General features: G+C 37.1%; 1 protein-coding gene across 5 annotated transcripts in view; it reads right to left on the minus strand.

Annotated features, from left to right (window-relative positions):
- Positions 1-22,443, minus strand: part of LOC123600842 (butyrophilin subfamily 2 member A1-like) — a 135,432-nt gene that overhangs the window by 576 nt on the left and 112,413 nt on the right. For 2 of the 5 annotated variants that reach the window (XM_045483274.1, XM_045483295.1), the window contains exons 10-12: positions 8,728-8,754; positions 8,560-8,586; positions 6,004-6,833 (exon numbers count right to left, since the gene is read on the minus strand). In XM_045483274.1, coding sequence (XP_045339230.1) covers positions 6,265-6,833; positions 8,560-8,586; positions 8,728-8,754 — 623 coding nt within the window. In that variant the 3' untranslated portion in view covers positions 6,004-6,264. The other 3 variants (XM_045483290.1, XM_045483282.1, XM_045483302.1) reach the window with 3 other exon arrangements.

Consider the following 22,443-nt stretch of genomic DNA (forward strand, 5'->3'; position numbering starts at 1 on the left):
CCTTTCTTCACTTGTGGCATCTTTCTCAGGCTGTATTTTGAAGTCCAAAGTGTATATTTGCTCCAGCCCATCAGTTTTGCTCATCCACCCATCTCCCCAACAGCTTCAGTTGTCCTTAAAATTCTTAACTTCCAAGATAAGTGTTTGTTCGTATATTCCTAAGGAAAATGACCTCCAGGCTTCAACATCAGGAATCAGCCTCAGTGACTGATGCTCAAGCACTGATTTTCTTTCCTTTGTGGCTCTCAGCTGCAATTAGAGCTTTTGTGTTATTTGGATGTAAGAAGAGATGAAAAATGACCTCCAGAATATTTCTGAAAGAAACACCCAGGTAATTTATCCCAGAAAACACAACTTATAATTTGCTCTGATAACCCTTCTGTTATCAGTATTGCCAAAGATCTTCAGCTGTCTCACAGTTCATGAATCCAGAACAAGACACTAGAGCTGCTTTCCAGAGTTCTCATTTTGCCATAGAAGCAAAGTGATTGGGCAACCAGAGGATTTAACACTGATGATATCAGAATTTCCACCCAACAAATTCCCCATCTTTATTCTTGCACCTTATTTAGGCTTCCTTTGGCAATTTTCACTTTATTCCCACATTGAGGAAAATACCTGTCAAAGAATCATTTCCACGTACAATTTCTCCAAAAACCATAAGATACTAGGAATAAACATAACTAAGGAAGTGAAATAATCAGACTCAGAATACTATAGAAAGCTTATGAAAGAAATTGAAGAGGAAAAAAAAAAGAAAGAAAGGAGAAAGAAAGAAAGAAAGAAAGAAAGAAAGAAGAAAGAAAGAAAGAAAGAAAGAGAAAGAAAAGCATTCCATGCTCATGGATTGCAAGAATAATTATTGTTAAAATGTCTACATTACCCAAAGCAATCTACACATATAATGCAACACCAATCAAAATAACACCACAATTATTGGCAAACCTAGATCAAACAATTATAAAATATGTATGGAACCACAAAAGACACAAATAGTTGGGGTGCCTGGATGGCTTAGTTGGTTAAGCGTCCGAGTTCAGCTCAGGTCATGATATCACTATTCATGAGTTTGAGACCCACATCAGGTTCTGTGCTGCTGGCTCAGAGCCTGGAGACTGCTTTGGATTTTGTGTCTCCCTCTCTCTGCCTCTTTTTCACTCATGCTCTGTTTTTCTCAAAAATAAACAGATATTTGAAAAAAAAAAAACATGCTGGTAGTGGAACAAACCTGCTCCATTTTTTTTTCTTTTCTTCTTCTAGGACTACCATCACAGAAATTTTATTACACTTTAAGTAATCACTGAGTTTGCTAATTTACCTTTTGATACAATACCATTCTTTCTTTTCAGCTTCATTATTCTCCATAATTTTATCTTCTATATCATTGATTTATTTTTCTGCTTCAACCATCCGTGCTGTCATGCCATCCAATAAGGTTTGCATTTCAGTTATAACATTTTTAATTTCAGGTTCACCAGTTTTTAGTTCTTTTATCTCTGATGTAAGGGATTATGTAGTTTTTTCTACTTTTTTCAAGCACAGTTCTTTTTCTTAGATTTTTTTAATTCTGTTTCAGACATCATGCTTACATCTGTATTTATTAAGTCACTGACCATCACTTCTTCCTGTTGTTTCTTTTGAGGTGAATTCTTCCATCCTTTCATTTTGTCTAGATCATTGTTTTTTTGTTGTTGTTGTTGTTTGTTTGTTTTGTTTTCTGTGTGTGTGTGTGTGTGTGTCTGTGTGATTGTTAGGGAAGCCTGTCAGTCCTGGTCCTGAGAGTAAGGTTACATTAAGAAGAGGTCCATAAAAGAAAGGGGCTTCTATATGTACTCCGCTGTTTTGTTTTGTTTTGCCACACCTTTAATCAGTGTTCTGAAGAGTTTCTCCTTGCCTGCAGGGGGAGGGTGTTTGGCCACTATCCATTGTGTGGCAAGTTTTAACTATGTGTCTTTGTCTACTTTTTAAAAGAAACTAGACCAAAATAGAATAGAATACTATAGAATGGAATGGAATGGAATGGAATGGAATAGAATAGAATAGAATAGAATAGAATAGAATAGAATAACATGGAATGGAATAGGATGGAATGGAATGGAATGGAATAAAACAAAACAAAACAAATAAATAAATAAAATAAAATAAAATAAAATAAGTAGAAGCTATATCCTATTGCCCCTACACTGAAGTTTTGGAGCATTCTTTGATCAGTAGACTTGGTGTGAGGGGTTTGTGCTGGACTTTTGAGGAGGGTCTTGCTGCACTGAATTTCAGGTGTATGTACTCTACTGGAGATGCACCTGCAGGGGGCAGAGAGGAGCTTGGTGTAAACAGCTCTGGTCTCCACTTTGGGATGTAGTGTTGCTCACTGAAGTTGGTCAGTCTGATGAGTGGGGGTGGGGGGGTGGGGGAGTTGGGGGGGTGGGGAGTTGGGGGAGGTGGGGGTGGGGGCGGGACCAGCTCCCCACTTTATTCTCCCTGGAGTGGGTAATTTGCAACTACTACTCTTCAGGAAGTCCTCACAGAATTGTCATCACCAGTCTTGTATCCCCAGAGTCTGTAAGATCCCTGCCTTCACCTTGTCTGTGTCTGAGCTGTCTGTCTGTCAGGAGGCACAGTACTTCTGTGTCACATTTCAGGCATGTGGCTGGGTTTCAAAACCAAATTTTATGGAACCACCGGGCATGAACTTGCACTGCTCCAATGGAGGGTCTCACTGTGTTTTTGCAATTTGCTGGTTTGTCCCAGAATAGCACTTGCACAACTGCACAATGGTTCAGAGTTTATGGCAAGCAAAAATCCAACACCAAGTTTGTTGTTCTCAGCTGTTGTCTCTGTCTCTATTCTAATGAACAAGGTAACACATTGGCACCATCAGTTCTTTTGGCCAAGAGAGGCTGTGACACCACTCCAAAATGCCCTCCAAAAAGAGGAACTGTTTCTCTCAAGTGATCTCAAACCAAACTGCTCAGTCCCAGGTCTCTAATCTTCTTCCCTACAGGAACACAGCAAAGCCCACCAGGGATGACCCTGGGCAATGGCATGCACTTCTAAAACTGCAGACTTTGTGTTCTGCTGCTTATTATACCTTGCAATTGTCAGCCCCTCTCCTTTTCCCAGTCAATGGGTTATGGGAAGAGATTTCCCTGAGCAATCCCCTACCTGCTTGTTCACCTTTGTTTTTCTCTCTCTTGCTTACTACCTCACTCCTCTCTCTATAATCAAGGATACCTCCCTTTTGGAGCACTCACATTTCTTTTCTCCCCATATCAACTCTCTGCAGCTCTTACCTTCCAAGAGGTGGTCATCTTTTACCTGCAGATGTGAAGGCTTGTTCTCTCAGTCTTCATATTGATTTATTGGATGTCCAGAATGATTTGTTATTTGTCTAGCTGTGTTTGAAGGACTAGGCAGGCTTAGAGGAGTCGACCTACAACTCTGTCATTTACTCCTTCCTCATTTTCTTATTTTTAATTAAAGAATATCTGGCCTTTCAGCACAATGAAATTATATCATTTCTTCTGTAATGGAGTAGTTATTTTTGGTGAATTATTTTTGTCATGAATTTCCCCTTTGCCCTGAATTTTCCATTTTCTAGATATTATTCTATAGGACAGTTTAATGTTGGTGGAAAGGTGCATCCATATGATAGATGTCTTTTCCCTTTAGCATTTATCAATGCCCTCTAGCTAAAGGTTACCAGGAAAACACCTGTAATTGAGTGAGTTGGGTATATCACTCACTGCATTAAGGGGAAATACACATCGTGGGGGAACTGTGGAGGGTTTGAGTGAGTTATCATAAGTGAGAACACTTTTAGTTATTTATTCTTGAAAAGAGGTACACTTATTATTATAACTATTACTATTATTATTAGTTTATAACAAGAGTGAGAAAGTTTTTCTTGATCATTGTTGTAATTAGTTACATTTAGAAGGCATTTCAAGCTCATTTTTCCCTCCTTAATTCTTCAAAACACACCAAATATCTGAGAAACTTTTTCCTGCTGTTAATTTGAGGAAAGTGAAATAAGCCTGTTTTTTTGGCTTTTCTTTTTCTTTTTCTTTTTCTTTTTTTATGTTTATCTTTATTTTTGAGACAGAGAGAGACAAAGCAGGAGCAGGGGAAAGACAGAAAGAGAGGGAGACACAGAATCTGAAGCAGGCTCCAGTCTTTGAGCTGTCAGAACAGAACCCGACGCGGGGCTCAAACTCATTAACTGTGAGATCATGAACTGAGCTGAAGTCAGACTCTCAACCCACTGAGCCACCCAGGCACCCCTAGCTTTTCAATATTCCCACCTCAGGCACCAAGCATCCTGTGATACATAATTTAATTTCCACTGATATGTATTCACTTTTGCAGGCAGCATCCCTGAGGATGCATGGACCATATTCTAGACTTTAGGAAACATGAGACTCTCACCCACGTATGGTCAGTGTACATGTCAAACAACACAGAACTCCATCATGTTATAGAATAGCTCCTGGCCCTTCTCTCACTCTCAGTATCCCAGGCAGAAGGTAAATATAGGTCCACTGTGTTCTTTAAATTTCATGAGACAGACTAATCTCTTAATTTTTTTTTCCATGTGCTTTAATTGAGGGTTAGAAAACCATATTTTGAGGGGACAGAAATTAAAAATACAACCACACATTGTTCTTAAAATCTTCACATTCTCTCTTGACTCCATAAATGTTCCAAGCCATGAGCAGTTACATTCATGTAACCAAATTTAGGCCACTTCCTTTAAAATACTGTATGACGATAGATTTGGTATTCATTTGGAAGAGTTCTCTTATTTTGTTTTTGCTAAAATATTTCATTTTAACATTTCTTTACTTACATATTAAATATTTTATTATAATAAACCCAAATAATCTCTTAGAAGTAGAAAGAAAATCAATTTCAGCTCAGCCTGGTCATGTCGCTTCAGCTACTTACTTCTGCAGCCTAATTTCAAACTATTCTGTCCCAACTTCATCTGAGCTCCATATATCTTCTTCTACCTTCTCACCCAGGCCCATTCTCTCTGTATTTTGCCTATTGTTTGAATTGAATAATTTCCAGCTATGCATGTGCAAAATTTCCTCTTTTATGCAACACTTTCCCAGTGAAAGTTTTCCTGATGATGAGATTAGGTGAATCCATTCACCATCATTCCATATCTGGATACCTTGATTTACTACACAACATTTTGACATTAATAACTGTTTGTCAGTGTTTTCCTGTTTATTGTCAGTAACAGATAACATAGTTACAGTTACAGGTAAACAATCTGCAGTGTTGTAGATAATGGATATCTAGAACATATATATATATATATAGAGAGAGAGAGAGAGAGAGAGAACCTAATAAGCATTTATTGAGTAGATGAGTCAAAAAAACTGTAATACTGTAATATTAAATTAATTTGGAGATTATGGTCATTGAAACTTCAAAACAACATGAAGGCAAAATGGTTAAGAAATTAGTGACTGAAATACATATCCACTTGAAGATATTTTTTTGGAGTGTACCATACATAGTACAGGTTAAAACTCTCTTTTTCAAAGCCATCATGGTCCTTTAGGTTTGGGCAAAATTAATAGAGTATGAGTTCCAGCGAATACTGATGATAGAGTAGAGCCCATATCTTCTTCCATCTCAAACTATGAATGAAGATGAAATCATACTCATCAAGGATCAACTGAAAATTGACTTTCCTTCACCACTTACACAAGTATGTACTTCATTTGGGTATTGTATTTATGTTCTGTAGATTTGAATTGTCATCTAGTAAATTCTACAGCATATAATTCAAATCAAGTAATTATTGTCCATTAACAAATAGGCATATAGGGGATTGAAATTATAAAAAGTATATTGGGGTGTCTGGGTGGCTCAGTCGGTTAAGGGCCGGACTTTGGCTCAGGTCATGATCTCACGGTTCATGGGTTTGAACCCCATGTTGGGTTCTGTGCTGACAGATCAGAGCCTGGAGCCTGTTTCAGATTTTGTGTCTCCCTCTCTCTCTCTGCTGCTTCTTGGCTCTCTCTCTCTCTGTCTCAAAAATAAATGAATGTTAAAAAATTTAAAAAAAAAGAAAAAGAAAATTTTTTAGAAGTGTAATTTATAACATCAAAGTGTTTTTTTAGATTTATTTGAAGGAAGAACACCATTTGAATTCTAAAATTATATATATTATATTGTATATAATATTTATACATTAGATATATAAATCCCAAATTTCAGTTGATTTAAAGTAAGGCACTTTTTCCTCAGTCAAATAGAACATCTTCTTTTGGGTTTTTTAATATTACCTAATGGCAGGATGGTCAGAGAATATTCATTTTCACCTTGGTCATCGGGGCCAGGACAGAAATATGGTCTCAGGGGGTCACTGAAGCAGTTTTTATAGGTGTAGATATGAGACAGGTTTGTAACATTATAAAAGGAGACTCTCCCAGCCTCATAATCAAGAAAGATACCAATAATCTCAGGAGATTCCTCAAGGTCAAGTGTTATCCGTGGATTTTCAAGAGCTTGGTAGCAATTTCTTCTCTTAAAGCATAGTGTCCAGAATCCGGTCTTTGGGGACAGCCTGATTTCTCCCTGTCTGCAGACAGAAGCTTTACAGATGCCTAGAGTCCAGTTTAATGTATTTTTCACACTCACTTCCCAGTAGTGTCTACCTTTGAAAAAACATTGCTGACCTAAAACCCGGAATAGCTTATTTAATGGATTCCTTTCTCTGGGTAGTTCCCAAGAGATATCGACTCTTTTCACTCTTCTCTTGTCTTCAGTAATTTGGAGATTTTGGTGAGCTGTGTCTTTATCCAGGGTAACATTTTCTATGGAAGAACATGTTGTCAGTCTTGGCTATAGTCAATAATAATCAAGAATAATTAACACAAAATAGAAGGGTCCTTCCTCTATCTAGGATTTTTCTCTAATTTCTTCAAATGTAGCTGCTACATTCCTTCAACTCATGCTCTTTATATCACCTCCATTTATCAAATCACACAGTTAACTTTCAAGTTAAAAATTTTAACTCATTTTTAAATGAGGATTTATGAAGAATGGGAAAAAAAATAAGTATATAAAAATGCAGATATATTCTAGTCAAATAATTTATGAATATGACCAGTGTTTCACCAAACACTTATTATGTGCCTCAGGCTCTTTGAAGCACATTTATAAATAATTTTCATAACACATCAATGAGCTGTAGAATTTTTTTTTCATTTTGTAGTTGAGACAACAAAGATTTAGAGAAGTTTGTCCAACTATGGTTACTAATATCCATCAATGTTTGGATTCACACCCAGGTCTGTCTTTTTCAGTTAATGAATTCATGAGAAACAATTATATATTTTTGCTTGAAATATAAATGCTTTGACAATTTAAAATTTTCCCTAAATCATTCTTTGGAATTTAAGCAGATTTAATGAATTACTTTTCCTAAAAGTACCTTCACATGAGTACAAGTTTTCAGATACATGAATCTAAAAATAATTTGTAAAATGGTGAAAGCATATAAGCACACAAGTCGGAGGTAAAATGATCCAGATATTTACCCAATTACCCTGTATTCTGTTAATACAGGCTAAAAGTACTTTTGCTATGAAAGAATTGCCATAGCAGTAGGCAAAAATAAATTTTACTTATTTACTATAACCACAAATAAAGTTCTATCAGTATTCATATAATATAAAAATCACTAAAGACTCATATTAGCACTGTAAATATAGTATTATGTGCATTTAAAGACATTGCAATTCAATTGTTAATGGACATTTTTACAAAGCAGCATTGGATATCTAGACTGTACTTTTTCCAATGGGTAAATGTACTTCTAAAGTTGTCTAATTAATGTGAAGATTATGTCAATTAGTTATATAGACTGGAGAAATCTCTTAAGAATACTTATACATTTCTTTGTGGAATAGTGTATAAATATCTGACTTTTCTTCTTCACAGTGTATGTGTGGAAATGAAATAAAAATATTTTATTTAAAATAATACAAATATGTAAAATGTAATGAAAATGCTATTGTTCCTAATATTCAATAAGGTTCAAAGTTTGACAATTTGTTAGAAGTCAAAAGATATCCTAGGTAAGTAGGAGTTTTCCATTTAACAAATTACATGAAAGACAACTGATTGTGGTCCATAGGCAATTAGTGTCATTGTGTTACTAGCGTCCATTCTAACATAGTTAAATGACAGCCTGTCCTTACCCTATTCCCTGTCACCTACCTGGTAACGCCCCCCAACTCACTTCTGGTTCCAAACAGCATGTTTGGTAGTATCATTTTGGGCTTTAATATTCTGTTTCCTTCCATCACTGTACCTCAGAGAGCAACACCATTTGCTATATGTAAGGAGTTGTACTACCCTTAGTTGAACTACCCAAGAATAAGCATGACAAAATAGAAATTTTATAGAAGAAAAAAAAAAAAAAAACAAGGATGAGTTTGTATGTGTTGTGTGAGTTGGTGAGTGTGTTAAGGCTCCAGTGACACAGTGTGCTTGCTAAAAGTAAGAATCAATATCCAAATACTAGTCTTTAGTTACCTGCATACAGTCGAAGAAACTTCAATCCTAAATATAAATAATAAATAAATAAATAAATTAGTATAGATTTGAATCCAATATTTAACAGTGAATAAAACAACAAAGAGATGTGTGATCAAAAGGAAAGTGCATGAGTCAGGGTTGGAGGTGGTCATTTTCATTACTCACCTTCTTCTCCCAGGAGTTTTATTCTTTCTGAAAGAATGGGATGTAGTGAGAGATTGATTTAAAATATGTTTACATTTCTTTTCTTTTTAATATATGTACATTTTTATCCTCACAGAGAAACTTTACTTACCAAGTAAATAACAAAAAATAACATTTTGGGTGGTGCCTGTGTGGCTCAGTCAGTTAAGCATCCAACTTTAGCTCAGATCATGACCTTGCGGTTCGTGCATTTGAGTCCCAAGTTGGGCTTTGTGCTGACAGCTCAGAGCCTAGAGTCTGGTTTAGATTCTATGCCTCTCTCTGCCTCCAACCCATGCTCAAACTCTGTCTCTCTCTGCCTCTCAAAATTAAATAAATGTTATTTAAAAAAAAGAATAACATTTTTGAAAAGAAAATATTGTCACTGCACCACTTTATTGTTTAACATTTCTATGTTTTGCTGATTTTCTTGGATAATGTTCAAAATTATGTTTCCTGGACAGCATTCATAATTCTTAGAAAGGAAAATGACACTGTATTTCCCAGCCATTGCCTACATATAGCCTTGTATGGGTTGTCTGAACCAGAGTCACCTGGATAATAGTGTGTCCTCTAATAGTATCCTGGGCTCATCCCCCCCACCCCAGAGTTTAATGCATGTTGTGCTTTGTGCTTTGCACATACTATTCCTCCCCTTGAAATATACCTCTAGCCTTGAAGGTATACCTCTATACCTCCCTTCTTTAATACCTCTAGCCTTGAAGATCTAGGGACATCTTCGGAAGATGGCAACATAGGAGGACACTGGGCTCATCTTTTCCTGCTGATCGCTAAGATTCCACCCACATCTGCCTAAATAACCCACAACACTGCTACAACACTAGCAGAATGGACACTCCAGAGCCAAGATTAGATGAGAGGCCCACTGAAGAGAGTAGGAAAGGCAGAGAGATGATGCATGCTACATGGACTGGTGGGAGGGATACAGGTGGTGGAGGGGCAGCCCATCATGCAAGGCAGAGCCCCCAAAGTCTGGCTTGCAAAATCAGAGGGGCCAGACTCCATGAGTTCTGACAGCCAGTGGGACTTAACATCTGGAATGTGAAAAGTCAAGCTCTGCTCTTAGAGAGTAGGGAGGTCGAGAGGATGCTGGGAGGGAGAGTTGTTGAACTCCAGAAGGACAGAGCTCAGTGGGGGAACAAAGGTGTTGGCAAGCACCATTTCCCTCTCCCATCCCCCAAGTGAAATTCCAAAGGGAACTTGTTCCCATCACTGAACTTGTTTGCACCTCGCAAATGCCCAAAGCTGTGCTTCTGTGGATCCATCGCTCCAACCAACAGGCCTGCCTCCCTCCCTGTGCTGCAGGGCCCCTCCCACAGGGGACCACCTAAGGCAAATCTACCTAAGCCGACCCCTCTCACCCCAGGGCACCAGCAGATCCACCGTCCAATATGCCCTTGGCCAGATCCCATGGAAGCAGCACCACATGCCTGGTACTGTGCAAGCACCCCAAACAGGGGCCACATCACTTCACACTGAGTCCGGGCCTTAGGAGAGGGGAAGATAAACTACACACCAGTCTGACTGTGGCAACAGCGGTGGTCTGTGGGCAAGCATCAGGTCTTGCTGTGGCCCCACCCACCAACACAAGTTTCTTAGAACAGCACAGGGGAAGTGCCCTGTAGTTTGGAGCTACCACAGGGACGTCAAAATGATGAAACAGAAGAATTTTCCAGAAAAGAAACTCAAGGAATTAGTAACAGCTAACGTATTGATCAAAGATGATTTAAGCAATATAACAAAGAATTTAGAAAACTAGTCATAAAATTAATTGCTGGGCTTGAAAAAAGCATCCAGGACAGCAGAGAATCTGTTACTAAAGAGATCAAGGGACTAAGAAACAGTCATGAGGAGCTAAAACATGCAATAAATGAGATGCAAAATAAAATGGAAGCAACCACAGCCTGGATTGAAGAGGCAGAAGAGGGAATAGGTGAACTAGAAGATAAAATTATGGAAAAAGAAGAAGTTGAGAAAAAGACAGATAAAAAAAATTCAGGAGTATGAGGGGAGGATTAGAGAACTACGTGAAGCAATCAAACGGAACAATATCTGTATCATAGGAATTCCAGAAGAAGAAGAGACAGAAAGGGACTGAAGGTGTATTTGAACTAATCATAGCTGAGAAGGAGTCAAGGTCCTCCCTCCCAACTCCCACCCCATTTGTATCCTTGCATGGGATAAGAAATCCACCCTCCACATGGTTGTCTTGATGTCACGTAGAGCCTAACTGGAAGTCTCCTGGGCAAGCCCATTACTGGCAGCTCCAAGACAGGATTCTTCACTTTGCTTCACCTGGTCCAGAGGTGAATGTCCAAAGACATGAGGTTCAGAAAAATATGAGAAGAAGTCAATGTGAGAGATTAATTTTCACCTAAGAGATTCTGTACAAGTTAGGTATTATGTGATCTTTAAGCCATCGAACAGGATAGCAATAGAACTCTTGTTCTCTTTTCTTATATAATATAGATAAACAAGGAGGAAAACAAACAGAAAATGACAAAAAAATATGAATAAAAATCATTTCTTCCACTCAACAGATATTTGTGGACTGGCCGCCCTGAGCTCTGCACGGATCAGGCTCCCTCAGTAAAGGAGGACACAGAACTCTGACCTGTCACATGCACAAAGCACCATGTAAAGCAGTAATGAGAGATCTCATGGCTGTGGGATTCCATAAAGTACTCAGATCCCTCTCTGTGGTCGTGATCGTTCACCAAGTTCCCACAGGGAAAGCAGAGTTAATTGTGACATGAGCACAGAAACAAAGTATTTCAGGAATAGAGAAAAACAAGTACAAAGACACAGAGATAAAATCACTAAGAAGCATGCGCCTAGGGCACCTGGGCAGCTCAGTCACTTGAGCATCTGACTCTGGACTTCAGCTCAGGACATGATCTCACGGTCTGTGAGTTAGAGTTCCCATAGCTCTGCACTCACAGCACAGAGCCTGCTTGAGATCCGTTCTATCCCTCTTTCTCTGCCCCTCCCCTTCTCTCTTATGATTTCTCTCAAATGAAATTAAATGAATATTAAAAAATTGGGGCGCCTGGGTGGCTCAGTCGGTTAAGCGTCCGACTTCAGCTCAGGTCACGATCTCGTGGTCCATGAGTTCGAGCCCCGCATCAGGCTCTGTGCTGACCGCTCAGAGCCCGGAGCCTGTTTCAGATTCTGTGTCTCCCTCTCTCTCTGACCCTCCCCCGTTCATGCTCGGTCTCTCTCTGTCTCTAAAATAAATAAACGTTAAAAAAAAATTTAAAAAAACAAAACAAAACGAACCCTCTCTTAAGTAACAAGGTCAAAAGGTAAAAAAAATAAAATAAAAAAATAAAAACCAAAACATAAAATATGGATACAGAATATCAAAGCTTGTGCAAATCATATTTAACAGTTTGACATATAATGCAGAAAAATGTAAAGACTTTCAACGAACCAAAACTAGACTGTGATATTTTGGTTGGCATCTTACCATAGAATGTACAAGTTATCATTAATAACTATTTAATAACAAAGAAGTCAAGAATTAGCAGACACCCAGGAGAAGTTCAAAATTGAGATATGGACATGCATTATAGAAGTCATAGTAGAAAACATCATAAAGGAATATCTGAATACTTTCCTGGGACCTTAAAAACAAATATTTAAACACAGGTGAAATCTTTCAACAAAGATGCCACAGTGTGACTTTGTTTAAATGACAATTGGTTTCACAGCCTATAATTTATAGTGTTACCAAATACAACATAGTTTCAACTGATAGCTAATCTTCTAGAAGTAGGCGAGTTGAACAAAATGTTTATGATATGGAAATCGTTTGCTAAATTTTAGTTGGTCGAGTATATTTTTCTATGATGCTTGCCTCTAAATAGAAACAAAAACTACTCTCCTTTCTGTTCAAATAAGAGTTCTGTGTAAAACCAAAATAAATAATAATGCATTCAATAAAGCATGTATGGAAGAATTTCTAAAGAAACAGATTTTACTCAAGTCTTTCTTGCCTGACTTGGTATGATATTTAGCAATAGGTGAAAATAAGAGCTAGAGAAGAGGGAAAAAGAAGCAGGTCTTGTGTGTAAGAAATAAATCAGTCCATGCCCCTCCACCTGTTGATTGGGTGGAGCTCATGACAGGATATTCCCCCAAAAAAGTTCATCGAGATTACACATGGGATCTGTGCTTCAAGAGACTGGGACAGGATCCATGAGCCTTTGGGTGCGGAATATATCCAGAGTCAGGAGTAACCTGAAACAGTGAATCAGTCTTCATCGCTCATGCCAAGAAGAATTCTTTGCATAGAGAGACGTACTTTTTCCCTGACACTTTAAAGGGGGCATACACTGACGGTCATACAAACACCAATTCATACCTTGGAAACTCATCTGCAGCACATGAGAAAAGGTTTTAAAATGTGAGGGGGTCAGGAGGCTAGAAAGAATCCTCAATACATGAGGATGTTTTGAAAATGCAGAAGAGAAAAAAGGTTCCACAGGTGCATTTGACACAAGCTCCCTTTTCTCAATTCCAATGAAAGCAGATTAGCAAGTAAAAGGTACACTGCAATCTAACCAACAAAAAGTGAGAATAGCTAACTTTAGTAGACATTTGGATGGTGGACCAGGCTGTGCTCTGCTTTGAAATGTAGTTCCATGTGCTTGTTCAGGATTCCTGGTGGGTTTACTGCAGACCTTGCTTTTCTACTTTGCCCAGGTATTAGCCAGCGTGTCCTCTCCGTAGAATCAAAGATACATTGGCAAACCTCAAGGGTTTATAAGCACAATGACCCAACAGAGGTCTTGGACACTTGAACAAGCTAATGAAGACAAAGGGGAAGGGAATACACAATCCCAGATTCCTAATTGGTATTTATTTCCTTCTATTTCTACTGACTGTTTTCCCTGGAAATCTCTGCTTAAAAAAGAAGAAACCCCTGAGCTCTAGATACTGTGATAAATCTGATAAATATAAGGAGGTAATAAATGACTTTCCATATTTTTCCTGGAGTTTACCTTTAAGAAGAAAAAACACAAATAAGTTACAGAGTCAAACTAAAACTTCTACAGGTTAAAATATTTTCATGGGACTGTGGGCCATATGTATGTTTATTTATTTATTTTTTTGAAAAATCTAATCATAGATTTTCTACATTTTTAAATTGGGCTGTTTGAGGTTTTGATATTGAATTGAATGATTTGATTATATTTTTTAGATGTTAGTCCCTTAACACATTTATGATTGCAATTTTCTATTCCCTGTCACTAGGTTTTCATTCTTTTAATGGTGTTCTTTGCTTGGGGAAAAGAAAAAAGCCTTTATTTTGAGATAGTCCATTTTTTTTCAAGTGCACTAGGGACATTCTCCAGAATAGATAACCTCTCAGGCCTCACTGAGATGAAATGAGTCAAATCACTCTGTGCATCTTTTATCACCCCAATGCTATGAAACTTGAAGTAAACACACACACACACACACACACACACACACACACACACACTAGAAAGACCACAAATATAAGGAGGTTAAAGAATGTGGGTTTAAAGAATGAATGGGAAATGAAGAGAAAGAAAAATACATGCAAAGAAATGAAAATGAAAACACAGTGGTCCACAGCTTTAGGAATGCAGCAGAAGTGGTCCCAAAGGAAGTAGAGAACAATACCTACCTCAAGAAGCAGGAAACACCTCAAATAAAAAACCTAACCTTACATGAAAGCCAGAGAAAGAATAAAAAACAAAGCCTAAAACCTACTGAAGGAAAGTTACAATGAAGATTCAAACAGAAATAAAAGATATTGAAACAAGCAAACAAACAAAATAGTAGAAATGATCAATGAAACCAGGAACAGGTTGTAAAAAAAATAAGAATAAAATTGATAAACACCTGCCAGACTTATCAGAAAGGTAAGAGAAAGGACACAAGTAAATGAAATGACAAAGGAGAGATGAGAAACATCAAACAACACCACAGAAATGTAAACAATGATAAGAACATAGTATAAAAAAATATATGACAACAAATTGGACAAAAAGGAAGAAATGGAAAAACTTCTAGAAACATATAACGTGCCGAAACAGAAACAGAAAGAAAGAGAAAACTTGAGCAGACCAATAACCAGCAATGACATTAAATTCCTAATCAAAACTCTACCCACAAACAAAAGTCCAGGACCTGACTGCTTGACAGGGAAAATCTATAAATCAGTTAAAGAAGAGTTAATACCTATTCTTCTCAGACTATTCCAAAAATCGGAAATTGAAGGAAGACTTTCAAATTCATTCTATGAGGTCAGCATTACCCTGATACCAAAATCAGACAAAGAATCCAATAAAAAGAGAGAACTACAGGCCAATATCCCTAATGAACATGAATGCAAAAATTCTCAAGGGAACACCAGCAAACTGAACCAAACAGTACATTCATACAGTCATTATCCAAGCCCAAGTGGGATTTATTCCTGAGCTGCAAGGGTGGTGCGATATTCCCAAATCAGTCAATGTGTTACATCACCTCAAAAAAAGAATGAAGAAAAACTATATGATTCTGTCAATAGCTGCAGATAAAGCATTTAACAAAGTACAGCATCAATTCTTTTTTTTTTTTTTTTTTTACATTTACCTAATTGATAGAGAGCACAAGCATAAGCAAGGGGGATATAGAGAGAGAGGGCAAGAGAGATAATCTTAAACAACTCCATCCTCAGCACTGAGTCTGATGTGGGTCTTGATCTTAGGACCCTGGGATCATAAAACATCCTGAAACCAAAATTCAGACTGTCAGGTGACTGAGCCACTCAGGCAACCCAGGTGTCAATTCTTGATTTAAAAAGTACTACTACTAATAAATAATAATAATTAAAAGTCTTCCACAAAATAGGGATAGAATATACATCAACAAAATAATAACCATATGTGAAAGACCAACACTTAATATCATCCTCAATGGGGAACCGCTGAAAGATTTGTCAGGAAAAAACAAACAAACAGACAGACAGACAAACAAACATAGATATCCACTCTCACCCCTGTTACTTGACATCATACAGGAAATCTGAGCCTCAGCAAACAGACAATACAAAGAAATAAAAAGCATCCACATGGATAGAGAAGAAGTCAAACTTCTACTACTTGCAAATGACATGTTATAGAAAATCCAAAAGATTTCACAAAAGGATTTCTAGAAATGATACAGAAATCTAGTACAGTCACAGGATACACAATCAATGTGCAGAATTCTATTTAGATTCCTCATACACCAACAATGAACCAGCAGAAAAAGAAAGTAAGGGATCAGTCTTATTTGTAGTTACACCAGAAACCATTAGATAACTAGGAATTAACCTAACCAAAGAGGTGCATGATCTCTACTCTGAAAAGTATAAGCATATTGTGCTTTGTGCTTTACACATACCAGTTTTCTCTTTGACCTACCTACCTGTCCCTTTCAATATAACTAGCCTCATCCTCATTGTTGCTTTTCAGCAAATCCACAACCCCATGAATAAGTCCAATCTCACCATTGTATGTGTTCAGAGCATCATGAATCCTCTTCCATAACACTCTTAGAATATTTGTTTTTCCTTTATTATTTGAATGTGGAATTTACATCTGTTGTAAGACAGCAACTTCAATAATGAAAGAGAATCTTTTCTCCTCAGTGTTTCTCAAGCACTGAGCATACAATAGATGGTTAATTATTATATGCACAAAAGCTGACTGTCCTCACTGAATGAGGCAGATATAAGACCTGAGTCCCGGCCCTCAGCACCACCAGGTGATGCATCTTGTTCTTCTCCATTTAGGCCTACATCATTCCTTGTCTTACAAATACTTATGTTCACTTTTAAAAAAGTAGCAGAAATATATTTTAGTTGCTTTGAAAACATGTCTGGGCCATAAATGGAATGTCTGAATTTTGTTGTTTTATTAAAATGAAAAAAAAGTTCAAGTGTGGAATGTTGAAAACTAAATATCAACTTACCGTTCTCTTCTTCTATTTTCCATACATAAAGAAAGAAACAAACAAAAAAGTATGTTAGAAAGTGTTTTCCTATCCCTATTCATGGAAAATCTGTCCCAGAACTTGGTCCACGTTTGAAAACAGACACCCAGAAACTTGACGATCCAGTATATTTCTCTGACATAGAAAGAGATATGTATTTACTGAATAATAATAATAATGATTAATAGCAATACTAAAATAACACAAAATTAAAAAAATATATTATTTGACTTGTAAATGCATTTATATAGATACAAGAGAGGATATTAAAAAAAAAAGTCTCTTTTGGATGAGGTCTGAAATTTGAGAAAATAGGTGCTAAGGACCTAAAAATTGCATCCATCCTTTCCAAGATAAGAGGGTAGTGTTAAAGTGGCCTTACGGACCGCATTTTAGCACGAGATCATTTCTAGTATTGGGAAGCTGATAAGCAGAAAATGAAGAATAAAAAAAAAGTAAAAAACAAAAAAGAAAAAAAAATAAGTGAGAACGGAGGATTTCCTCAGAATGACGGTATGTTTTACTTACCTTGCATTAAGAAGGTGGAGTCTTTAGCATACTCAGCTCAAGTAATGAATCCTTAATGCGAACCAAATAAACTCAAGACATCTGTTTTGGAGTTTTGACAATAAGTAGGTGGTTTCCTGACACACATCTTAAAATGTTCCAAACCACAGGCTGTTTAGTCATACAGTCATGGAAGCCTACCAACTGTATCTTAAATTAATCTGAAATTATTAAATTATTGCTGATTTGTCCTCCAGAATAAACTCTCCATGGCAGCATACTTAAGATGAAATGCAATTCCAATGGATTTTACCCTCAAACACATCATAACACTCTCTTTCTCTCTCTCTCTCTCTCTTTTTATTATTTCAAAGAGTTAACAAATGTCTTCCCTAGCCCTGTTTTGATAAGTTTCTTTATTTTTTATAATTAATGTTTATTTATTTTTGAGAGAAAGAGACAGAGAGAGAGAGAGAGAGAGAGCAAAGGAGCAGAGTGAGAGGGAGACAGAATCTGAAGCAGGCTACAGGGTCCAACCTGTCAGTACAGAGCTTGAATCAGGGCTCCCACTCACAAACCCTGTGATCAGGACCTGAGCCGATGTTAGACGCCCAAGGGATTTGAGCCACCCAGGTGCCCCAGGAAGTGTCTTAAGTAAGCAATAGTATAGTATGTTTCCTGGAAAGTACCTCACTCATTGAAATAAGTGCAATTTCACAATAGATATTTATTAAACATTTGACCAAATATGACTATACTACACATCGTTCTATGTGCCTTTAAAACTGGTTGGTAGAATAACTTGGAAATCATTAAGTTCATGCAAGGTACAAACCTCATTAAATGCCACCATTATCCTTGCAAATAAACTATGCCATATTATTTTTCTGATGCATATTGTGAATACTTAACTGTCCAGGCCATGCAATGTCCCTTGCCACTTCTGCCTCAGGTCTGCTACTGCCTCTCACTTCCCATGAAGCTTGTGGATCCTCCAAGAAAGATAACTGAGTATAGGAGTGTGGGTTGGTGGAGCGAAGGAGAAAAATTGGTCTCACATGAGGGTCATCTGTGTGCTTAAATGCTCAAATACTGACTCTTTCATTTAGGGAGGATTTTGCTGTATTCATCAAGTTGCTACCTCCCAACTCCCACCCCATTTATATCCACACATGGGGTATGAAATCCACACTCCACATGGTTGTCCTGAGGTCACATAGATCCTAACTGGAAGTCTCCTGGGCAAGCCCATTTCTGGCAGCTCCAGTAAAAGATTCTTCACCTTGCCTCACCTGACCCAGAATTGTATGTCCAAAGACATGAGTTTCAGACCACTATGAGATGAAGCCAATATAAGAGATTAATTTTCACCTATGTGATTCTGTAATTTAGGTGTTATGTGATCTTTAAGCCATCGAACAGGATAGCAATGGAAATATTGTTCACTTTTCCTACATAATCTAGAAAACCAAGGAGGAAAACAAACAGAAAACGACAAAAAATATGAATAAAAATCATTTCTTCCACTCAACAGATATTTGTGGACTGGCCGCTCTTAGCTCTTCATGGATCAGGCTCCCTCAGTAAAGGAGGACACAGAACTCTGACCTGTCACATGCACAAAGCACCATGCTAAGCAATAATGAGAGACTGCATGGCTGTGGGATTCCATAGAGTACTCAGATCCCTCTCTGTGGTCGTGATCGTTCACCAAGTTCCCACAGGGAAAGCACAGTTAATTGTGACATGAGCACAGAAACAAAGTATTTCAGGAATAGAGAAAAACAAGTGCAAAGGCACAGAGATAAAATCACTAAGAAACATGTCCCTAGGGCACCTGGGCAGCTCAGTCACTTGAGCATCTGACTCTTGACTTCAGCTCAGGACATGATCTCATGGTCCCTGAGTTAGAGTCCCCATAGCTCTGCACTGACAGCACAGAGCCTGCTTGAGATCCTTCCTATCCCTCTTTCTCTGCCCCTCCCCTGCTCTCTCAATCTTTCTCTCAAAATAAATAAAATTAATATTAAAAAATTATTTTTTTAAGTAACAAAGTCGAGTTTCTCTTAAATAAAAAGGCCAAGTGTTACAAAAAAAAAAAATCAAAACAAACAAAACAACCTGGATACAGAATATCAAAACATATGAAGATCTTATTTAACAATTTTACATATTAACACGGAAAAATGTAAATCTTTTTTAAAGAGCAAAAACCTGATTGTTATATATTTGGTTGTTGTCTTATCATATATAGTACAAATTAGCATCAATAAATATTTAATTATAAAGAAGTTAGGAATTAGCAGAAACCAAGTTGACAATCAAAATTCAGGTATGGTTATGCATTTTGGAAGTCATAGTAGAACAAATCATAAAGGAATATCTGAATACTTTCTTCGGCCCTTAAAAACAAATATGTAATAAACAGATAAAATATTTCAACAAAAATGCCACAGTGTGACTGTATTTAAATGAAAATTGGTTACACAACCTATGATTTATAACATTACCAGAAACAAATTAGTTTCAACTGATAACTAACTAATGTTATACAGGGAGACCAATTGAAAGAATTGATAGTTTATGGTATAGAAATCGTTTGCTAAATTTTAGTTGATCGAGTATATTTTTCTATGATGTTTGCCTCTAAAATATATACAAATACTACTCACCTTTCTGTTCAATTAAGAGGCCTGTGTAAAAACAAAATATATAATATTCAACAAAGTATATATAGAAGAATTTCTAAAGAAATAGACTTTACTAAAATCTTTCAACCTCTGACTTGGTACAATATTAAGCAATATGTAAAAATAAGAGCCGGAGAAGAGGAAAAAGAAGCAGGACTTGTGTCCATCATCTCAAACAGACTTTTTCTAAGGGACTCTGGAGTATCATGAAATATGCTCATAATTCCATTGTCTACAGTTTCCTTTCTACAAGAACTAAGTCGGTCTATGTCCCTCCATCTGTTGATTGTGTGGAGCTCATGATAGGATATTCCCTAAGAAAAGTTCATCCAGATTACACATGGGATCTGTGCTTCAAGAGACTGGGACAGGATCCATGAGCCTTTGGGTGCGGAATATATCCAGAGTCAGGAGTAACCTGAAACAGTGAATCAGTCTTCATCGCTCATGCCAAGAAGAATTCTTTGCATAGAGAGACGTACTTTTTCCCTGACACTTTAAAGGGGGCATACACTGACGGTCATACAAACACCAATTCATACCTTGGAAACTCATCTGCAGCACATGAGAAAAGGTTTTAAAATGTGAGGGGGTCAGGAGGCTAGAAAGAATCCTCAATACATGAGGATGTTTTGAAAATGCAGAAGAGAAAAAAGGTTCCACAGGTGCATTTGACACAAGCTCCCTTTTCTCAATTCCAATGAAAGCAGATTAGCAAGTAAAAGGTACACTGCAATCTAACCAACAAAAAGTGAGAATAGCTAACTTTAGTAGACATTTGGATGGTGGACCAGGCTGTGCTCTGCTTTGAAATGTAGTTCCATGTGCTTGTTCAGGATTCCTGGTGGGTTTACTGCAGACCTTGCTTTTCTACTTTGCCCAGGTATTAACCAGCGTGTCCTCTCCGTAGAATCAAAGATACATTGGCAAACCTCAAGGGTTTATAAGCACAATGACCCAACAGAGGTCTTGGACACTTGAACAAGCTAATGAAGACAAAGGGGAAGGGAATACACAATCCCAGATTCCTAATTGGTATTTATTTCCTTCTGTTTCTACTGACTGTTTTCCTTGGAAATCTATGCTTAAAAAAGAAGAAACCCCTGAGCTCTAGATACTGTGATAAATCTGATAAATATAAGGAGGTAATAAATGACTTACCATATTTTTCCTGGAGTTTACCTTTAAGAAGAAAAAACACAAATAAGTTACAGAGTCAAACTAAAACTTCTACAGGTTAAAATATTTTCATGGGACTGTGGGCCATATGTATGTTTATTTATTTATTTTTTTGAAAAATCTAATCATAGATTTTCTACATTTTTAAATTGGGCTGTTTGAGGTTTTGATATTGAATTGAATGATTTGATTGTATTTTTTAGATGTTAGTCCCTTAACACATTTATGATTGCAATTTTCTATTCCCTGTCACTAGGTTTTCATTCTTTTAATGGTGTTCTTTGCTTGGGGAAAAGAAAAAAGCCTTTATTTTGAGATAGTCCATTTTTTTTCAAGTGCACTAGGGACATTCTCCAGAATAGATAACCTCTCAGGCCTCACTGAGATGAAATGAGTCAAATCACTCTGTGCATCTTTTATCACCCCAATGCTATGAAACTTGAAGTAAACACACACACACACACACACACACACACACACACACACACTAGAAAGACCACAAATATAAGGAGGTTAAAGAATGTGGGTTTAAAGAATGAATGGGAAATGAAGAGAAAGAAAAATACATGCAAAGAAATGAAAATGAAAACACAATGGTCCACAGCTTTAGGAATGCAGCAGAAGTGGTCCCAAAGGAAGTAGAGAACAATACCTACCTCAAGAAGCAGGAAACACCTCAAATAAAAAACCTAACCTTACATGAAAGCCAGAGAAAGAATAAAAAACAAAGCCTAAAACCTACTGAAGGAAAGTTACAATGAAGATTCAAACAGAAATAAAAGATATTGAAACAAGCAAACAAACAAAATAGTAGAAATGATCAATGAAACCAGGAACAGGTTGTAAAAAAAATAAGAATAAAATTGATAAACACCTGCCAGACTTATCAGAAAGGTAAGAGAAAGGACACAAGTAAATGAAATGACAAAGGAGAGATGAGAAACATCAAACAACACCACAGAAATATAAACAATGAAAAGAACATAGTATAAAAAATATATGACAACAAATTGGACAAAAAGGAAGAAATGGAAAAACTTCTAGAAACATATAACGTGCCGAAACAGAAACAGAAAGAAAGAGAAAACTTGAGCAGACCAATAACCAGCAATGACATTAAATTCCTAATCAAAACTCTACCCACAAACAAAAGTCCAGGACCTGACTGCTTGACAGGGAAAATCTATAAATCAGTTAAAGAAGAGTTAATACCTATTCTTCTCAGACTATTCCAAAAATCGGAAATTGAAGGAAGACTTTCAAATTCATTCTATGAGGTCAGCATTACCCTGATACCAAAATCAGA

This window comes from Leopardus geoffroyi, chromosome A1, assembly GCF_018350155.1.
Source record: "Leopardus geoffroyi isolate Oge1 chromosome A1, O.geoffroyi_Oge1_pat1.0, whole genome shotgun sequence".
NCBI classification, from domain to species: domain Eukaryota; kingdom Metazoa; phylum Chordata; class Mammalia; order Carnivora; family Felidae; genus Leopardus; species Leopardus geoffroyi.